Consider the following 20673-nt stretch of genomic DNA (forward strand, 5'->3'; position numbering starts at 1 on the left):
GTTTAAATTCTGTGTGAAGCCACAAGTAAATGTTCATTTTTAGCTTTCACTCATTTGAAGCTCGTGTTCGTCTGGCTGGAGGAGCTTAGTACAAGGAGTGGGACATGTTTTGCCTTTTCCAGATTTCTGCCTACTGTAGCTTTAAATATTAGTTTAATTTGTCATTAAGAGGTGTTCATTCTGCAGAATAATTGCCCTTCCATAGTTTGATCGTCACTCTTGATTGTGTCACAGACTTAAGAATTAGGGCCTCTCTGGTAATTCATTAAACCCCTAAAACTATTTTTTATGTTTTAAAATGACAAATTCAGACGTTTTTTTCAATGAAAATAATCCCTTGACGCAGACCATTGTTTCTGTTTGTGCAGATATATGATGATATATGAGTCCACACTTTGTAGTGGCAAATTGTACCTTGAGATTAATTCAACCAAACATCTTAGAACCAGAAATCAACTCAGAAGAATAATGAAACAGAAAGCTCCATCATGCAAGTTCATCTGACTTGTAGTTTAGGTTTGTTACATATTATAAACACTAGCTGTGTGAATCTGTGTTTTGGAGACTGTCTTTGCTACGCTGCATTTACAAGGTGGAATTATTTATTCTTGGCATTGACCCCTTTTTACAGTCATGATGCATCTTCCAGCATGTAAAAACACCATATGGACATGTTGACAACAACAAAACAACAGGATTTTTTACTGAAAGTGGGTTTTTAAAATTACGATCCATCATCTCTGAGGACTGAACACGACAACTCTGACAGGAACCTTACTAATTATAGCCAATGACAGCAGCAAATGACTTTTTTTTAATGCCATGTCACTGACAGAAATGCACCCAAGAACAATATTTTTCATTGAGAAAGTCTGAACACATCATCATAATATATACTGGTCTCATGACTGATACATTTGTCAACAGGTAACCCCTCCCAGTCCACTTCACTGCACTACATGAACCCCTACCAGCTCAACGCCTACGCCATGGCTCTGAAAGCTGTTGGGGAGATCATTCAGGACTATGACAGCGACAAGATGTTCCCCGCTTTAGGCTTTGGAGCCAAACTGCCACCTGATGGTCGGGTGTCGCATGAGTTCCCACTGGTAATCCTCTTCACCTCATTTCACTTCTGATAACTCTGTTCTATTCATTTCCACTTCCAAAATAATTGCAGTACATTTTCTTTTTAAATGATTTATGCTAATTCTAATTTATGGATCTTGACTTGCCAATAAGAAACAGGTAAATGACATCTGATGAAATCAGCATACTTAGATAAAGTCCTTGCTTCTTCGTTTCATAAATGCAATAATCAAGACCATGAAATTGCCATCATTTTTCACTGTTTCTATCTTTTTTTTTAGAATGGAAACATGGAAAATCCTTACTGCAATGGAATTGAAGGCATATTAGAGGCATACCATCAGAGTCTGAAGACTGTGCAGCTGTACGGCCCAACCAACTTCGCTCCTGTAGTGAATCATGTTGCCAGGTGAGAGAACAATGAAAGCCAGACAATAGTCCCTACATTATTTCTTTCAATTTAAGTGGCACAGAAACAAAGACATAAGAGCTGCTCTTTTATTAAATGTAAGAGCTGTAGAGAGGCAGTTTCACCTTTACTTTCTTTGACATAGTAAGCCAAAAAACACCTCTTAATTCCATTTGTCAAGTTCGTTGATATCAACATCAATGTAATATGGAAAATAAGACTTTTATGCACAAATTCAGAATTCAAGTTTGGATTGTCTATTTGACATTTTAGATTGTCTATCCTCTCGTTGTTAAACTTACGATTGTTTCATTATAATTTATAGGTTATTCATATTCAAACGCTGAAAACACAATGATAAAAACAATTGAACCCACAAAGATGAAGTCACTAATTTACTTGTAATAATTCATTTGCATGGAGACCTGCAGACAATGTTATAACCAATCTGTTTATTATTAACAATTCAAATAGAGTATTTTTTGTGAAATTGCATCATTTGCAGACATTACTTGAATCACTCAGGCATGTCAACATTTTTGACTAACAGTCTAACTTGACTTCGATTTCTTTCCCACTGCAGTCCTCCTAGACACTTTTAACCGGCTATGTAATGCTTGGAAATGATTTCTGAATGACTCACAATTATCATAAGAACATCAGATTTAGCTGATGGAACAAATGACGAACAGGCCTGTAGTTGTTGATATGCACACTGGAATGTCACTCAGACTGCGTAAACTGTGGCACTATCTGACTGGATTTTTTGGTTGTGACACCAACCTTCACCTCTTACTGTCATTGTTTCCCTTCATTGTTTTATTTGTTGAGCCCTATCCAAACAATTGTCCATCTGATTACACCAATGCTCTGTTGTAATTCAAAATGTCATTCTGATAAAATGGAGTCACACTTGTACCATTGTGGCAATGAGCCACTGCTGCAAGGATACAGAACCTGTTGGTATTTAGCATGTGAACAGGTGAACTCATACAGGAAGAGATTTTGACAAAGGAATTAGTCTGTGAACCAAACAGCTTTGTTTTAAACTCGATTGTTTGGTCTGATTAATCGGTGTTTACTCGTGAGGCATTTTATTGAGTGTTATCTGAAGTACAGCGATGACAAAGAACATTTCTATTGAATTTGCATGCAGTGAAAGCGCATGATAAAGCTTGTACTGGCATGAATTTATTTTCCACATCAATGTTTAGATAAATCTATTTGTAAATACTCATGTCAAATTTGCTTTTGTGTTAAAAAGATAATACAGCCTCTTCTAACCTTTGTTTCTCTCTGTGTATGCAGATATGCGGCGGCAGTGCAGGATGGCTCTCAGTACTTTGTGCTCCTCATCATCACAGATGGCGTCATTTCGGACATGGCCCAAACCAAAGAAGCCATTGTGAATGTAAGCATGAGAATGGGGGGAGATACTGTCTTTTACTGCAGTATTTAAGGGTAGATATGCCCAGTTGTTTGGAATTCCCTGAAAGGACACTCACACAAGAAGAACAAGGGGTAAAACAATAATCATTTCCAATACCAATCAATCTCTTGTTTTATTAAAAGCATAGTCTGATATTTTTGGAGATGTACTTGTTTCCTACAGTTACATACAAAGTGTAATCGAGAAATTCTGAAACTGCACCTATAAAAAGCAAAAACTGAACCAGGCTTAAATTTGGCCACTATCTTCTCCAAAGTACTTTCCTTGAGAAGCGATACACCATTCCCACCATTCCTGCCACATTTGGAAAGTTCCCCTAAAGTTCTGTTCTCCAAAACCGTCAAGCACCATCTGTGATGCGCACTGGATCTCCTCCACTGTGTCAAAATGGCAAACCTTCAACTTGAATTTCAAGAGGAGGAAGTGAAGTCACAGGAAGCCATATCTGGTGAGTGGGGTGGGCGGGGAGTGCAGATTGGGTTGGTACAGGCAAGCAGTAATGTTTTATTAACATACTGTGAATGGATGTGCATTGGTGCACCGAATGTTCTCCCTCAGGATATTATGGTAGAACTTGGCATTGACAGTCTGACCCTGGGCCACTAATTTTGATTGCGCAACATCATTAAAGTAAAACACAACGATGGACTTGCTCTCCATTCCTCTGCTGACCTGATGCGCCTTCCTTAGTCCTGCAGACTGCGAGCTCTTGCACACATAAACCTGATGATCCGCGACTTGTGCAAGTATGAGTTCCATGAGCAAATCACAAATGCCATCTGATAGTGTCCATGATGGGACTTCCAGAAAGTATTTGAAATGTGGCAGGAGCACTGGGAGTGGTGCATCACTGCGCAAGAAGATTACTTTGAAGTACACAGTGGCCAAATTTAGGTCAGGTATGATTTTGGCTTTTAATACGGGCAGCTTTGAAACATCTTGATTGCACCTCATAGAAAAGAATACTGATGCCCTATACCTGAGCACCATTATTAAGTTACATGCAGCAGTCATGTAACTTAATTTAGCATATAAGGTTCAAAAGCTGGGGACAAAGCCTGGCTCTGTATCATAGTGGCTACATTTACCTAGTAGCACCTATAAAGTTCACTGATTATTATTAATATATAGATCTATGTTGTTTGTTTAAAGGTGTAAAAACACAGATGCATTTTTGTAAAATGTCTAGCACCCTCGCTTAACCAACAATACAGTCAAGCGTGCAGTGTTTCTGTCTTAAAACTAAACTAAGATAATTGACTGTTAGCTCAAGCTTCACATTTACTGTGCAAGACATGTTTTCAGTGATCGATAGTCCCAAATCGTAAAGAACACAACTCATGATGATCCTCATATATGAAAAGCTGAAACTGGCTCAGTTTAGTGATTGATCAGTGACAGGTAATCGGGTATTAGAATTGTTATTGATTTATTTACTTTCAATTGTCTTCTCAGTTATTTAGCTAATCTTTTAGGCACTAACAAAACATGTCTCAGTTTAGTTCTAGCATTTCCTCAAGAACAATATGTCACCCAGATGTTTTTTGTGGTTGTCATTCCAGTCAACACACAGCAGGAGCTTCATGACAGCAGCACTTGTTCTGCAATATATAAAACAAAAGAATACCAGAATAATGGCCTCTTATGACTAATACTTTTGTAAGATATTTGTTTATTTTAAAACAACTGCATTGCATAAAGTACTGTCAAAATCAATATATGGAATAATGAATCACCTGAAAATTGTTTCCCTTCCTCCCAGGAGACAATTATTAAATGAAGCATTTTCATAAGATGTTACTACCTTGGCATATAATAAAATGAACATAACATGGTGATTTATTCCTCACAGAGCTTTCCTCAAACTTGTCGTCACTCCTGTTCTGTCACATCTTTAAATAGCAGGTGGCGGACTTCCTTTCCTTTTCCTCTCCCTCGGTCTCTTCCTCTTCTCCTCCTCTTCCTCCTCAGCCCGCCGCAGGCACAGAACACCCAGCAGACTGGATTTAAAGGGAATTTGCGACTGTTAGTCAAAACATTAGAACAGCCACACCTTCCTTTTAAGATCTTGCCTGCTGCTCTATCTCACTGCCTCCACTGCTCTGGTCTACTGATGCTTGCACTGCTTTCCCTTTTTACTCTCCGTGGATCCTGGGTGAGGGAGGACGCAGTGCTGAGGTTATATAAGTCTTTCTCATACTTATTCATGCTGGACGGAATCTCCAAGAAAGCAACAGGGTAAGAGCGAATGTGCCCACCTCTGGAAAGTGGGTTTATGTGCATTTTGGGAGTGTCCACATAATATAACAGAGGGGGTTTATAGTCATGATACACCACAGTAATCCACCTGTCAGTCACTCAGCAGATCCTCCACTTCTCACAGCCTGGGTCCCTCCACTGCCTCGTTTTCTGTCTCTCTATAAAATTATAAGACTCCTCTGCTCACAAACACAAAGACTTTTGCTGTCTCTCTCCATCTTTTCCACACTCAAAGATCTCTTTGTCTTCATCGCCTGTCTCCATACTTCTGTCACCACATTCAATCTATAACAAAATCCCCTGCTGCCTTTGATTCCTTTCCTTTCTCATCTTTCACTTGTTATCTGTCAGTGCTTTGTGTTTCATCTCTTTATCAGCACAGGGACCCACTAAAAGCACTTCACTTCAAAACCATTTTACCTCCGTTCACTCCGTATTGGATGCAGGACTTGTTTTGTAAGAGGTAATGTTTAAAGTTTATGGCACAGAGAAAAGAGTAGGAGAAACGATAAAAGATCTAAATTTATGTAGAAATGGGTGCACATTATGACTCAATTATCCATTTGATTTGAAAGACGTAATTTTGGCTGTTATGGGCTGGTTATAGAAGCAGCACTGCAGGACGTCTATATATACACAGCACTACATGTACAGGCTACATGGCCGATTTACTCTTTACATAATTCCTACAGGATTCAAATTTGAGTGGTAATAATTCTTGTATATGTTGTGACCTTGTCACGCTCCATGCACATTGCAATCTGCATGTAATGAAGTTAAGCGTATTGTACAATAATTGACTATTTGCCACGCTCCTTACCATTAATTATTGTTACTACACCTGCCAACTTGTTCATTCTTGCATAGCATACATGTCATTCCCAGTCGTAACAAGGGCAGCGTTACCAATGAGTATTCTTCGGAAATTTTCAACAAATTACTGTCCTCTACGTCCTATGTCGGACAAGTAGACCAAATCAGCTTTTCGTTTTTATCATTTGTATTCATCTAGCTTTAGTGCCAAATTATGGAATAAGGCCCAAGTGGACGTGTTATCAAGACAGAAACCACAAAGTCAAAGGTCATCATCTATTTCATACATACACCTGCTTCTGTGCCTTGGAATAAAGGGTAGCAGGCCACGTGATTGTTTGTATTTTCGAACAGTACGGTGAATATCACATCACCTAGAGTAGCAATATTGGTGTTGCTGGAGTGCTACCTTCTCTAAGTCCATTAGAGAGCAGGACAAAGCCACTAACATTTACCTAAACTTTCATAACATCCAGGTTCAGCATCCATAAAGAGTGGAAAACATCTATTACACAGTACAAATCAGCTAATTCTTTAATGCAGAATAACCAGTGTACGTAACATTCATAACATCAGTAAGTCAATGGAAATGCAGTTAATGTTAGAGCAGACAAAGACAGTTTGTTTCATTTCCTACATTTTTGTTTGTGTGCTTTTGATTTTGAAAATGACACCTGATTACCCTTCAAATACAAGTAGCATGTCACTTTACTGTTACAGTTTTTCTCAATTGATAAGACACTGTTCCTGAAAAATAGCACACATTTCCCAACACACTGCACACTATTTTCTTTATTTGAACACAATCCACAAAGCACTGCACACTTGCATCAAAGCGCACTTTATTGTCAAAATCTGAACTTTGTTTTCAAAATTAAGACACACGAAGCAAAAGTAGGACACTGTACTGCTAAATACAAAACACTCCTCTCTCACTGTGTTTTCACATGAAGTATAAAAAAAATGATACAGTCCTCAAAAATGACAACTTAAACACAAATACATCCTATATATGAATCAGAGGGGGCCATTGCAGTGCTTGACTGTACATTATAAAATAAAAATGTTAGACAAAAAATACAGCACTGTATTGTACACAGTACAGTATGCAGATATTTACACCACGTCTGCATCAATTCTTTCAGCCTGGTCAGGCCACAATGATCTCATCAACATCACAAGCTATGTTTTCTCTGGAAAGAAAGACCTAGTGTGTCTGATCCAGTCCTGACATGCATCAACAGAAACATCACCACATGCCAAGACCACTGATTGCAAGAGATTTTCCCAAAGTATGGCTGCTGCTCATATACCTTCCACCTCCATGTAGAGAAGAATTCTTCTATAGGATTCAGAAAGGGAGAATATGGCTGCAGAAAAACCACAATAACTTGAGGGTTCATATTGAACCATTACCTAATCAACAGTCCTTTATGAAAACTAACATTGTCCCAGATGTATTCATGTGTATCATCAGAATCCAACTGAAAAACTCTCTGGAACAAACACACACAAAGCAGAGAAAAAGTTAGTCATGTACACTTTCTGTAATTTTACTAGCACTTGTGAAGCAGAATTATACATTAGATGTTTTACAGTATTCTCAGAACATTTCTGACTGCTTATATTGTTACAGTATAGACATGTTACTGAAGTGACAAACAACATTCACATACATGTAAAATAAATCACAGTAAACCTGAAACCATTTACTTTATGCACCATCTTTACAATCTGCTGACCTTAACAACAGATTGCATTCTGAGCAGCTAATTCTGCTTCCCAGCAGGTTTTATAGTGTGCACTTCATTGGCAAAAGTGTTTTCAGTTTTGACCTGTTGTGTCTTAATTGTGACAGCAGTGTTGGAACAGTGTCCCAGTTCTGCTTCCTAGTGTTCACTTTTTGAAAAATGTGTGCTATAAGTGAAAAAATGTGTTCAAATGAGCAAAAAACGTGTTCAGTCTTTTGCAAAAAGAGTGCAAGAGTTTTGGAAACTGTGTGCAAACCATGAATAGTGTCCAAAATTTGGACAACAGTGTCCTGTTTTTGAGGAATGTGTGCAGTCAGTCGGTGGCTGTGAGCAGTGAATGGAATTTAGTGTCTTATCAACTGAGAAAAACTGTAATAATAAGTGTGACAGGCCTTGCTTGTATACAGTAGATACAGTTACTCAGCTATGATTGGAAAATTGTTCTTTCAGGAAAGAGCTTGACAGGCAGCATATTATTCCATATTGCTTTCTTATTTTATTCAGGCCAGTCAAGAGAGAGCCAAAAGTCAGCTACAAGAGCTGATGGAGCGTTTATAAAAGTGACTGCTGGATGTCAGCCAATACAAGTTTGGGTGGGAAGTTTGACAATGAGACAAGTAACTATGTGATTTTTGAAGCTATTTCATGGGTGCATTAATTTGGCAGACACTTGAGTTGCAGATTAATGCTGCCTTGGCATATGTGCTCTGTGAGGTCTTGTAATATGAATATAATTACAATGATTTAAGAGTTAACTGGACATTGAGGTCTTATATAAACTTTACAGAGTTGAATAAACGCTGAAAGAACAATGTTAACTATATTTTATGTGGCTATAAAATTTGCTGTAGATAATTATGGTCTGTCAATAGCAAAGTATGTGACACTGAAACATTAAAAGCTTTTACTTTATTACATCTATGCTCTTTTCTACCGAGTTCATTCTGTCAACATGTGAACAATAGAGGACTGTGAGCTTTTAGTTAATAGCTGGCTGGTCTTGTTGTCAATACAGAATGTGCTACTGCTATATGAGTGAACAGTTAATGGCTGCACTCACTTTTTAAGGGTCTGCTGCCATAATGTTTTCCTGAAGCTGACCTCTGAGGCAGCCGCTGAGAAATGGTCTAAAGACACTGTGTGTGGACAGCACAGTCACTTTTCTAAACACATATTCATACACCTGTTTGTGACACACCCACCAAAGCATACACGTGCACGACATTTAGATTGAAGAAACTCCTCCAGAGTGAGCTGTTGGAATAATGGGTGTTGATTCAGGCCTCGTTATGCTGTCTCATTAGAGTGGATCTCTGCTGTTAGACAGGGTGACAGGAGGATGGCAAAAGTGGGGCATGGTGGAATGCCAGGTTATTTTTGGTGGCATTTGATGTTCCGATCTGTGTGTGTGTGTGTAACTCCAGCTATGCACACACACATGGGTATCTGCAAGTGTGAATGTTTGTGAGTGCATTGTGTGTGGGAGGACAGGCACTGACAGGAGTTGTGTTGAATACTGATAATCGCATTGATGTGATGCGGGTGAGGTAGTGTTGACAGAAACTGCTCTCATCCTTGTGGCAATAAGAGATTTCTTGATTTGCCACAGTGCATTTGTCCTGTGCCAGAGATAAAAAATGCACTTAATATGACGGCTTTGTGACAGTATGTTCCTCCAGGAAACTTCTTACACATAATAGCAGGTTTTGCATTGAGCATTGATGGTGTCACCAATCTACAAAGACCGCCTTCAGATATGTTTACGATATTTCAAATACACTGCTTGGAATATTCATTTGTGTATGAGATGTTTTTTCACCTCAGAAAAAAAATCAATTAGCACAACATTAAATTTGTGTAAGACTGGACCCTGGCTGTTCAACCAAGTTAGTTGTAATATGACAAAATTAGCTGGTGCATGAGATTTAAGATGAGTACTGAGAAAGTTACATCCTTCAGCAGATATTCTATGTGTGAAAATGGCATTTGAACGTCCTAATCTGCACATGCATCATTCTGCACAGTGAAGCTCAATAATGCAATGCAATCCTACCGATTCCTATAAATCCTGACTTTTCATGTAGTGTCAACAGCAGCTCAAATTCAACATCTTCTTGATTGGCGCAAATTTTGTGTGGACTCATGGTTCTGAGGTTACATATCCTAAAAACTTGGAACATCTCTCCTGTTTTTACCTTTAAAACGACTCTTGTATAAAGGGACCTGATGAATATTGGATGGATTACCATGAAATTTTATCTACAGACAGGCAACAAACTAAAAGAAAAATCTAAATAAAATGTCTGTCTCTTGTGTCCGGTCACCATGTACTGTAGAACAGCTTTAATGCTCCTTGGCATGTATTCTCCAAGTCTGTGGAACTTTAGCCGAAAAATGCACCACTTTTCCAGAAGATATTCCCTCAATTGGTATTTTGAAGATAGTGGTGGAGAGCACTGTTTAAGACATTGGTCTAAAATCTTCCATTTGTGTTCATTTGAGTTGAGATGTGGTGGCTACAAATGTCATAGTTCATCATTTCCATAATTTTCATACCCATCAAATCATTTAGTGACCCCTAGAAGAGACCACCCCCATCAGGACAGAAATGTTTCATCATAGGATATAGGTGATCACTCAGAAGAACCTTGTATTAGCTTACAGCGACTGTTCCCTCTGAGGGGACTAGCATGGATGCAAACAACGCCAGAAAAATGCCCCTCACAGTCTAATACAGTCACCAGATCCCCTCGCTATAAAGTGAAGGGTTTAAGTTTTTCTTCAGTTTGTACAGCACTGTGGAAATGTATTAGATACTGAAAATTAAAGTGGGGTTGCTTTCAAAAATAACGCCATTAACACTTTATCAGATAAATTCACACAAACAGAAAAAAAAATTCAATCAATGAATTTGGTGCAATTGCCTTTTTCCTAAAGACACTATTTCTTTTAAGTACACAAACAGTTCTACAAGGAAGGCAAGGTTGTTTGAGGCATCTGGAGAACTAGTCAGTTCTTTTCTATGATGTAGAGATCAGGGGCTTTGTTAAGGCCATGCCATGTGTTGCAGGACTCCTTATTATGGTACTGGCGGCATATTTGAGGTTGTTTTCATGCAGCAGAATGAACATTCCTGTATATTTATGAGCAAACACCTGAAAATCTATTGACATTTCCATCACCTTTTGTCGTATTTTGTGAACAAAGTTACAAATACGTACACATTAATTGTTGCAGATGGTGCACATACACCCACAGAAAACATCCCACACAGACTGTTAAATCACAGCAGGCTTCATGTGAGAATTAATTTAAATAAAACAGCGTGACCACATCATCACAATGCAATTCCAACAAGGGTTAATATACCATGATATTGAAGTATTTTCCAGTCCTTTATGTTCCATTAATCTTTATCATTCGCTGTTTCTATTCAGTGTTTTTCTATCTAGGTTTTGCCTTTGTTTTGAAGCACTTTTCTTCCCAGTTGCAAGACTAAATGCAGTGTTACCTGATTGGAGGTGTGGTCTGGGGGTGGTTGGGCGGGTGAATGAGGATTGTTGCTGTAGTGACTGAAGTTGGCACCTCCTCCCTCTCCCTCCTCTCCTGGCTCATAAATGCAGTCATCCACCCACTGCCATGTTAGACCTTATCAAAATGTCTACTGGCAGACTTTTTTCCTCTCCTCCATATACATAAATGTCTCACTTATGCCTCAACTAGCTTCTTAAAGTTTTGATGTCAACACACAGTTACTTTTGCAGGTCAGCATTTTGTCCATCCTGCTGTGAATTCTGAGATAAATTCAATCATATCTCTGTGTGAAAATAGTTTTATGCGAGGAGTCTGCTGTGGTGAGATTGGTTTTTATTTTATCAAAACAGTGTCAGCACTGAGACTACTGGCCTGCTGGCCCAGCATCTCAGGTGGTGCCGTTAGTGTTGTCAGTGACTTTAATCTCTGCTCCTCATCCTGATAACCAACAGTCAGTGGGCAAACACTGAGTGCCATCACCAGATAGCAGCTGTGGTGCACTGTTATGACAGAAAATTGGACATTAAATATGTGAGATAAGGAAAGCAAAGACAAAAAAGTTTGAGAAACACATCAAGTTTCCCATTAACATCTCACTGTGTCAGCCTCTTTCTCTAACTCACCGTCTTTTTTCCCTCTCTCAAGGTCTTTTCTTACTTTAAAAAGGTCATTCAGCTAGTTAATGGGTGTTACAAAACATTAGTGTGGCTGTAATCTATGTGGGTGAGCATGTAACGGCTGCAATGCCATAATGTCACAGCAGTGTCACAGTAATGAGCACTACAGGTCAGCAGTGATGTGCTTTTTTATTTCTCTACAGGGGGCCAAGCTTCCGATGTCCATCATCATAGTTGGAGTGGGTCAGGCCGAGTTTGACGGTACAGTAACTTAACTTTTTTAACAGCAGCATGTATTATGAAATATTCAATTAATTTATTATAGCAAAAACAGGGCAAAACTCATACCTAATTTCTGTTGGTGTTATTTTATGCTATCTACAGTCATCAAGACAGTAAAATAGATTAAAACATCAAATAACTGACATTGTAATTCACACAACTCTCACTCCTTTGTGACTACAGCCGGTGCTAACCTTCCTGGCACTCATTCTGAGAAATAGCTGAGAGAAAATGACTGTACCAACTAATCTGAGTCACTAGGGAAGCGGATGCGTAGGTGGATGCAGGGATAATTGGAGAAGAAATGGCTGAGGTTAATTGTTGGGTTTGCAGTGTTTAGTGCTGATGATTCTAAATTGCAAAAAGGCTATAATAAAGGACTTAGTTGATTAGATGTGCTAAAAAGACTTATTACAGCTGTGCAGCTCTGCATCCTTTTTTCTCTCCGAACACAAAAAGATAATGCATTAATACCACATGTGATAACTAAACCATCAGTAGTCTCTGTCCTAAAGGCAGCTGTCTTTGCTGAGTCCTCACACTGTGTGTGTGTGTGTGTGTGTGCATGCATGCGTGCATGTGTGTGTGAACTTGTGTCTTCCAGCTATGGTGGAACTAGATGGTGATGACATCAGGATCTCATCCCGAGGGAAGCTGGCAGAGAGAGACATTGTGCAGGTGACTGTCCTTCACAGTATGAAAAAAGCCTGACTGTATTCACTGCAGACATCAACACCAGGAAGAGGCAAACAAGAATGGGGTTCAAGTTCACGGAATCTAAGAAAGCACACAGAATCTCAACTACAATCATGTGTAGATAGCACACAGCGCTGGAGTTTTTAGGGACATTTCTGCCTTTATTACACAGCACTGTATAGTAATAGACTGGACACAGAATACAGCCCCTATAAAATGCATTCACCTCCTTTGAAGGTTTTCTCTATTTATTGCTTTTCAACCTTGAATCATAATCAATTTAATTTAGCTTCTTGACAAGAATTCACAAAAAGACCCTTTCATGTGAAAATGAAAACAGTCTTTGACAACATAATGCCAGATAATTAAAAATATATCACGTAAAACAGGCAAATGCGTAAGTATTCACTGCTCCTAGTCAGTATTTAGTAGATGCACCTTTGCCTGCAATCACACCATTAAGTCTGTGTGCATCGGTCTCAAGCAGCCATTCTTTGCTTGAGCTCTGTCTGGTTACATGGAGAATGTAAGCCAGCAGCCCTTTTCAAGTGCAGCCACAAATTTTCAGTAGGATTGGGGCTTTGACCTCTGACTCGGCCTCTAGAGAACATTCCCTTTGCTGTCTTTAAACCATGTCTGTGCACCTTTGTCCCTATGCTTCAGGTCATTATGTTGCTTGAAAAGAAATTTTCTCCCTAGTCCCAGTTCGCTTGCAGATGGCACCAGGTTGTCCAGGATATCTTTATGCTGCTGCATTCATTTCACCCTTTACAAGCCTTCCAGGGCCTACTGCAGAACACCTCCCCACATTATGATGCTGCCGCCACCATGCTTCACCGTGGGGATGGTGTGTTTGTGATGATGTTTGGTGCCAAACATAACGTTCAGTCTGATGGGCAAAAAGCTACATATTAGTCCTATCAGACTAAAGAACTTTCTTGTAGGTGACCTCAGTGTCCCACATGCATTTAGGTGAATCCTAGTCTTGATTAAATCTGAATTTTTTCAACAGTGGCTTTGTCTTTGCCTCTCTCCCATAAGCCTTTAACTGGTACAAAACCCTGGCAACTGCGGATGGTTGCAGCTCCTTAACAAGAGTCATAGGTGTCTTGGTGGCATAACTCACTAGTCTTGTTGTTGGACAGTCGCTCAGTTTTTGACTACAGCCTGCTCTAGGTAGATTTACACGTGTGCCAGAATCCTTCCATTTATCAATAATGGATTTAACTGCACTCAAAAGGATATTTAATGTCTTGTAAATTTTCTTGTATTCAACCCCTGGCTTATGCTTTTCAATAACCTTTTTACAGATTTATTTGAAGAGTTCTTTTGTTTCCTGGTGTAGTTATAACCAGGGCCACTGTTTAACCAGTGAGTGGGTCTTCCAGATGCATGTGTCTTTATACTGCAATCCCTTGAGACACATTTACTGCACTCAGATGATCTCTCTTTCACTAATTGTGTGACTTCAAGCACCAGCTGGCTTCAACTGTGTTCAATTAGGTCAGTCACTTTAAAGAGGGTGAATACTTATGCAAGCATCAATTTCAACATTTTATATTTTTAATTAACTGACATTACTTTGAAGACATCTGTTTTTACTTTTATATGAAGTCTTTTTTTTGCACATTCTTGTCAAAAAAGGTCAATTAAATTGCCAATGATTCAGTGTTGAAATGCAATAAAGGGGGAAAACTTCCATGGGGGTGATTACTTTTATCGGAACTAATATTGGAACTAATGCAGTCTTTAGTCACCAGATATGGATTGCCACTTATAGGCAATTTGTTCCATATTTTTACATTTGCATTTTGCATTAATTTCAGTTGTGCTGGTTCATTAAACAGCATCTGTCAGTAAAGGCAGATGAGGACATCAGGGAGTTTCCTGTAAATTCCCATGAAGACACAAACACAGTCTGACATTTACGGACTTGAAGAAAAACCTTTCAAACAATTATCACATTCTTTCCATTACATCATTGCCTTTCTGCTTCCGTAGTGTAAAAACTGAAGAGTTAAGTGCCCTAGTGGAGAGAAAAGGACAATATGCAAGGTTAACTGAAGTCTTTATAGCAGATGTAACCCAAGGCCAGATGTCTTCCACAGTGTCGACAGTAATGGATATTCTTCTTCGTGCTCTTATCTACTTGTTAAGTTGATCACTAGATAAGACGCATCTGGGTTTGAATGGCTTAGTAACTCTACTAAGTAATTAACAGGGGGATATGTGCTGTAACAAATTGTTGATCAAACTCTAGTAAGAAAACTTGTCTTTTCACTTTATCTCATTATTTCCTCTCACTCCTGAGGGAAGCCAGAGCACAGGATTAGTGACAGATGAACATCCTAAAGCTTGCAGGATCCTGCAAATGTTGACTAACATGGGGGCTTAAACATGAGCCTCCTGGATTTCTCCATTTAGTAGCTCACCCAAGCTCCAAAACCTACTTGTATACATTGTCAAACAATATTGCAAGCTTTTGATGAATCACAACAGTAGTATGAAAACCCTAAATTGCATTATGTTAGGTAGGTAAAACCATATGTTTTGAATACAGTTTGCAAAATCACACAATTCTTTGTCTGCATGTGTCATAATTTTTATGTCTCTTGTTTTTCCTCAGTTTGTTCCCTTCAGAGATTATATGGACCGGACAGGTAACCATGTGTTAAGCATGGCGCGGCTCGCTAAGGATGTGCTGGCAGAGATTCCCGACCAGTTCATCTCTTACATGAAGAGTCGGGGGATCAAACCCAACCCGGCGCCTCCTCCCTACACACCGCCCGGACACCAGCACCACCACACCCAGATCTGAGGGCCTCCTCCTGGTGATTCCCTGAGGACTGACAGCATGCGGCAGCCACTCGGAGTCCAGTGGGAACTCTCTGCCTCCTGTTTTTGGTGCAAATAGGAGATGGCGCACCAGGAGATGGGTGTTGAATTTCGTGCTGTACCCTCCCAGTGACTACTGGAGCAGTATTTTGTTTTTGTTTGAGGTTTTTTCTGTGATATATTCCTTTGGCCGTTTCTCTTGAAGAGAGACTACACACTTTTCAGGACTTGTTGGTGAAAGCCTTTTAGGCAGTGACTGTTTCACGTCTAATTTGACAGCAGGTTGGTTCAAAAAGGTCATGTTGTGGTTAAAACTTGTGCCTGTCTGTGGTCGTTTCTCTAAGTGTATCAGGACATGTGAAGTTTGACCCAAGCCTTGCTCGTCAGTCATTGGTGTGGCCTAATACAGTGACATTTTTTAGGCACCGTTTCCCTTCTGGAATAAGTTTTTATATCTGGGGATTATCTCCATATCTGCTAATGCAACAGTTATGATGGAGGGAGAACTACAGGAGTGTAGTTTACAGTTTATACAATGAAAATTAATCAGGCTTTTCGTACCATGACGTGTCACCTTCTGTCCTCTTTATTAAGTAAATGTTTATAAGAGCATGATGTATGAGAATTTAATCCCCATATCCCAGTATTTATTCACAAATGTTATTCAGAATGGCATGGACATTTGATAGATCTTTTTTGAATATCATCAACTTCGTTTCATTTTGAAGTGGTCACCATTATTTTATGTTTGCATATGAAAAGCACAACCTGTCTCTACACCAAGTACAAGAATGAGGATGATGCTTGCAGGTTAATCATATTTAATCCTTGTGAGTGCTGCTATTTATTGTTTTTGAAGAAAATACTCCTGTTATTCATGCAGGTGAAATGTTTCTGCACTGCAGCTATAATTCAATATATAACACCATTGAATGCAGGTGAAATTAAGGTTCTTTTTCAATACAGACACATTTCCATCACAGAGGATGTTGCACATGAAGAGCATTAAGTAATTTATAGTCACTGCTTTCAAATTCCTAACCCTGTAACCTCTTTAAAATCCACTTGTTTGCTGATTTTGAAACATACAATAAATATAGAATACATTAGCACATAAATAAAACAGAATTTATAAAGGAACTTTTGAAAAAGGGCATGCAATAAAACAAAATGGATAATAGTGCTACCTGAGGCTGAATTACCAAGCAGACAGTGACCTAGAAGCCCACAGCTTCACTGTGAAGCAATTTGTCGATGTAATTTCTTTAACTGCCTTGTGTCAAAATTATATCACATTTCAGTTGGTATTTTACATAGACTAACTGACACACAGCAAATATTAAAACAACCAAGTGGCCGGTGGGTAATTATGTTCCAGCCCTGATACTGTCCCCAACGCACAACCTCTACAACCCAGACAGCTCCACCGACTCTAGGAATCAGTAAGCCTCCAGTGATCACGCATCAGCAGCCACATAACCTCCATCGTCATAAACTCTCCTCTAGAGATTTCCATTTAATACTGAGCTGTCCTTTCTGTGCTATATCGCAAGTGTCTGGTGGCACACAGTTCAAAAGTGGTCCCCAGAGAGATTTACGTTTAATACATTTAATGCTTAAGTAATTCCATCACGTGCAAAACGCATTATCAATCTGTCTACACCACAGGGGAAGGAGGGGATCTTTTCATATTTGTCTTGGTTCGGCTTTCTGTAGGCTGCTCCCATGTGTGACATTGGTTTAGTGTGAAGAAATAAAAACAAATTGGCTTCCACATGGCGAATCCAATTTTTGCAGCATCAGTAACGAAGCTTGTAATCTCAGATGCCTCCTTGCACAATGACGCAACAGTAATCCCTGACAGCTCTGTGATGTGTTGCCTTAAAACTGGGGAAAAAAAATACTGAAAGGAATTTCAAAGCATATGATCCATATGAATGAATCATATCCTTTTGATCATTAAGTCTATATAGTAGTGTGTAGGATTATAGAGGGAATAAGGAAAGAAAAGTATAAAAGTACAGAACGTAGTATATCATCAGATAGATTATTTTCCATTGTTTATTATACTTTAGCTACGTTTAGCTTTCTACTTAAAGGAAAAGGAAACCCTGAGTTTTTTTAAAAAATCACTGAGAAAAATTACAATTGAAAGCATCCATAGATATGTTGCATGAAAAGGGATTTCCATGGGATACAGAATCTTCATTTTCCACTTTTAGCTGTGCTAGTGTGGGGGCTTTAGAGATGGCAATGTTGGTCAGGCAACACTTTGTTCTGGACTGAAATAGCTTAATAACTCATGGACAGATTTTTACTTAATCCATTTCAGGCTTTGAGGATTCCCTGAGGGTGATTCTAATGAATGTAGTGAATCCTTTACTTTTTTTGGGCAGCCTCATCATGTGAAAAAAAAATCTGTCTGTTCAATCCAAAAACCTACAAATTAGTTTTGGTAATTCCCATTCCAATTAGCCTCAGGTTTATTTTGTCTATAGTGGTATTTAGCAAATGTTAGCATGCTAATATGCTTGAGTAAGGTGTATTGTGGACGTTATCTGCTAAACATACGCACATCACTCTTACCATTGTGAGCATGTTGACATTCAACTATGAGCAATTTAGTGCTTAAAGCCACGTTTCAACTTTTTTCAAGGAATTAAAAGATTCCTTTGGACTGTTCGTTATCTGCATTGCTGCCATGCTCTAAAAACCTGCAAAGATTCATCAAATTAGTCCACTGATGTCTGAAAAGGTGACAATTTTTACATGGAATTTTAGTACAAAACATACAACAGTAATGATGCCATATAAAGTGACAGACACAGCAACAGCAGTTTGCATGTAGGAGATCCAAGTCAAGCTGCTGTCGGGTGGGTAAACCATATGTTTTACCATATGTTGTTACTTCAGTAGTAACAAAGCAGATCCCAAACACCAGAAATACAAGACTTAAAGAAAACAAATTTTATGGGCTATTGCAAATACTGACCATGAGATGATTGAAGCCTTTATTATACTCCGTGCAGACCCATACATAAACAGCTGCAGACACCCACGGACATGTAGTTCTTGTTATTATACTACTTTTCTAGACCACAGAAGTCCACTTGGAAGGCTCCTCATTCCATATAGCTTGGGTCTACGTATTCACACTACTGCTGAGCACGTCCAATGCTCTACTTGCAGTGAAGTCACTATGCAGACTTTGATCGCCGACGCAAACTTTGGGCTACATGCAGACGTGTGCAGAGGGCTCAGGGCAGACTCTCTTAGACTTGGGGAATATGACGAAGTATACACGACAGGAGCCACCCTAGCAGACCCTCACATACTCAGTAATGCATAAAGTATATCACTGGACCAAGACATACTGGACAAAACAGAAATGTTCAGTGCTGCAAACAAGGTCCTAAACTTTCAGGAACTATACTACACTATCCCCAAGACCTTTTTGGGCGGTAAAATAACTTAGTTAGACCCTGGTCTGAATGTTCCTAGTCCGTGGGGAAAAGTTCCTGCAGTGGAAACGCAGCCTCACATAACCACTAACATGACATTAGACTCTTACTGCACCATTTGCTTTTCCCTTTTTTAAAATTAATTGGCTTTGCCTCCTTGCTTAACATTCATGTGCCTCTCACTGGTGTAGAGGGTATGAAAAGAAAAAAAAAACTTCAAACCAATGCTGAAAGGTGAAGTAACAGGTGCTAGGAAGGCGTCTTCTTTTTAAAATGACAAACCGATGAAGAAGCAGAATTTATCTGAGCTGAAAAGACTCCATTCAAGTGTCTAATGTAGCAAACTAAAGGCCTTAATGATGTGAAAGGCAGTCACTCCATCTCATTTAGTCATGTATTGAGAAGCAGTTCAGGTGGATAAGTAGGGCTCTTTGGTGCAGCACAGAAAATTAGTTAATGGTGGTCAAAATGGGAAACAGCAATCTGGTTGATCTTTTGTGGAGCGTAAAAGAAGCAACAGTTTAAACGTAAGACTTCAACATGGATTCCTGTTAGAATGTAAAGTGTAATGTAACGGCTGGTTTGCACAAATATCCCATCTACACCCAATCTTCAAGAGGAGTGCTTACTGTATATGTTTGATATATTTTTTTGAGATATTATACATAATATATATATTATTATTATTATTATTTTTGAAGATTATATGACAAGCCATCACAATGACTTCATCTCCTCTTCGAGCCCTTATTTATTAGTATGGTAATCAGCTGCATGTTTACTTAAGGTACAATACGAGTGTTTTGCACACAGTGCCACCATCTGTAAAATAATGGACCCAACCCCACCTGATTACATGCATTTCTGTGCCAGACATGGCAATAACAGTGGACTGTATGCTATTTCTTCTCTCTTGTGCCTGGTTCTTCAAACATTTCTTGTCACACCAGTGGTTAGAAAGACTGTAGCTAACTTGCATGTTACAGTTAAACCTTTTTTAAAATCATGTTTATTTTTTGGTCTTATTTCACAGTTTATCTTTGTTGTTTATATCTCTTGAGTTTATTGATTTGCATGACTCCCTACTTTCCATTTAAAGGGTTTTTATTGTACATGATTATTGTCATATGGTGGGTTGTGAAATGCTTTGTATTGGATTGCCTTAAATGAAAATTAATTAAAAACTAACTACTTTTATAAAAGTTCTCAGAGAGTTATCCTTTGATTTTGGTGGTCAGTGTTGCAATTTGGGGCTGTAAAATCAGTGATGATGAGGTTAATTTTAGAATTTAAGTCAGGCTGCTGGTGGTGTGTTGGATATGGTAGCAGCCTCTTTTTTGGATTGAATTATACAGTATCTGTCAATCATCAGCATCTTAAGTTCCACAAAGCCATACAAGAGGCTGTTAGATGAGCTGAGGTCTACACAGTCAGGGGTTTCTGCATAACCGTCCTTTGAGAATTTGCAAAACTGCTG

The 20673-nt window shown here is 38.9% G+C and overlaps 1 protein-coding gene across 4 annotated transcripts in view; it reads left to right on the top strand.

Annotated features, from left to right (window-relative positions):
• Positions 1–20401, top strand: part of cpne5b (copine Vb) — a 132482-nt gene extending 112081 nt beyond the window's left edge. For all 4 annotated transcript variants that reach the window (XM_035942516.2, XM_055010768.1, XM_035942517.2 and 1 more), the window contains 6 exons: positions 928–1109; positions 1371–1498; positions 2807–2909; positions 12126–12183; positions 12809–12882; positions 15527–20401. In XM_035942516.2, coding sequence (XP_035798409.1) covers positions 928–1109; positions 1371–1498; positions 2807–2909; positions 12126–12183; positions 12809–12882; positions 15527–15718 — 737 coding nt within the window. In that variant the 3' untranslated portion in view covers positions 15719–20401. The remainder of the gene's footprint in view (positions 1–927; positions 1110–1370; positions 1499–2806; positions 2910–12125; positions 12184–12808; positions 12883–15526) is intronic.
• Positions 20402–20673: the final 272 nt, after the last annotated feature.

This window comes from Amphiprion ocellaris, chromosome 5, assembly GCF_022539595.1.
Source record: "Amphiprion ocellaris isolate individual 3 ecotype Okinawa chromosome 5, ASM2253959v1, whole genome shotgun sequence".
Taxonomy (NCBI): domain Eukaryota; kingdom Metazoa; phylum Chordata; class Actinopteri; family Pomacentridae; genus Amphiprion; species Amphiprion ocellaris.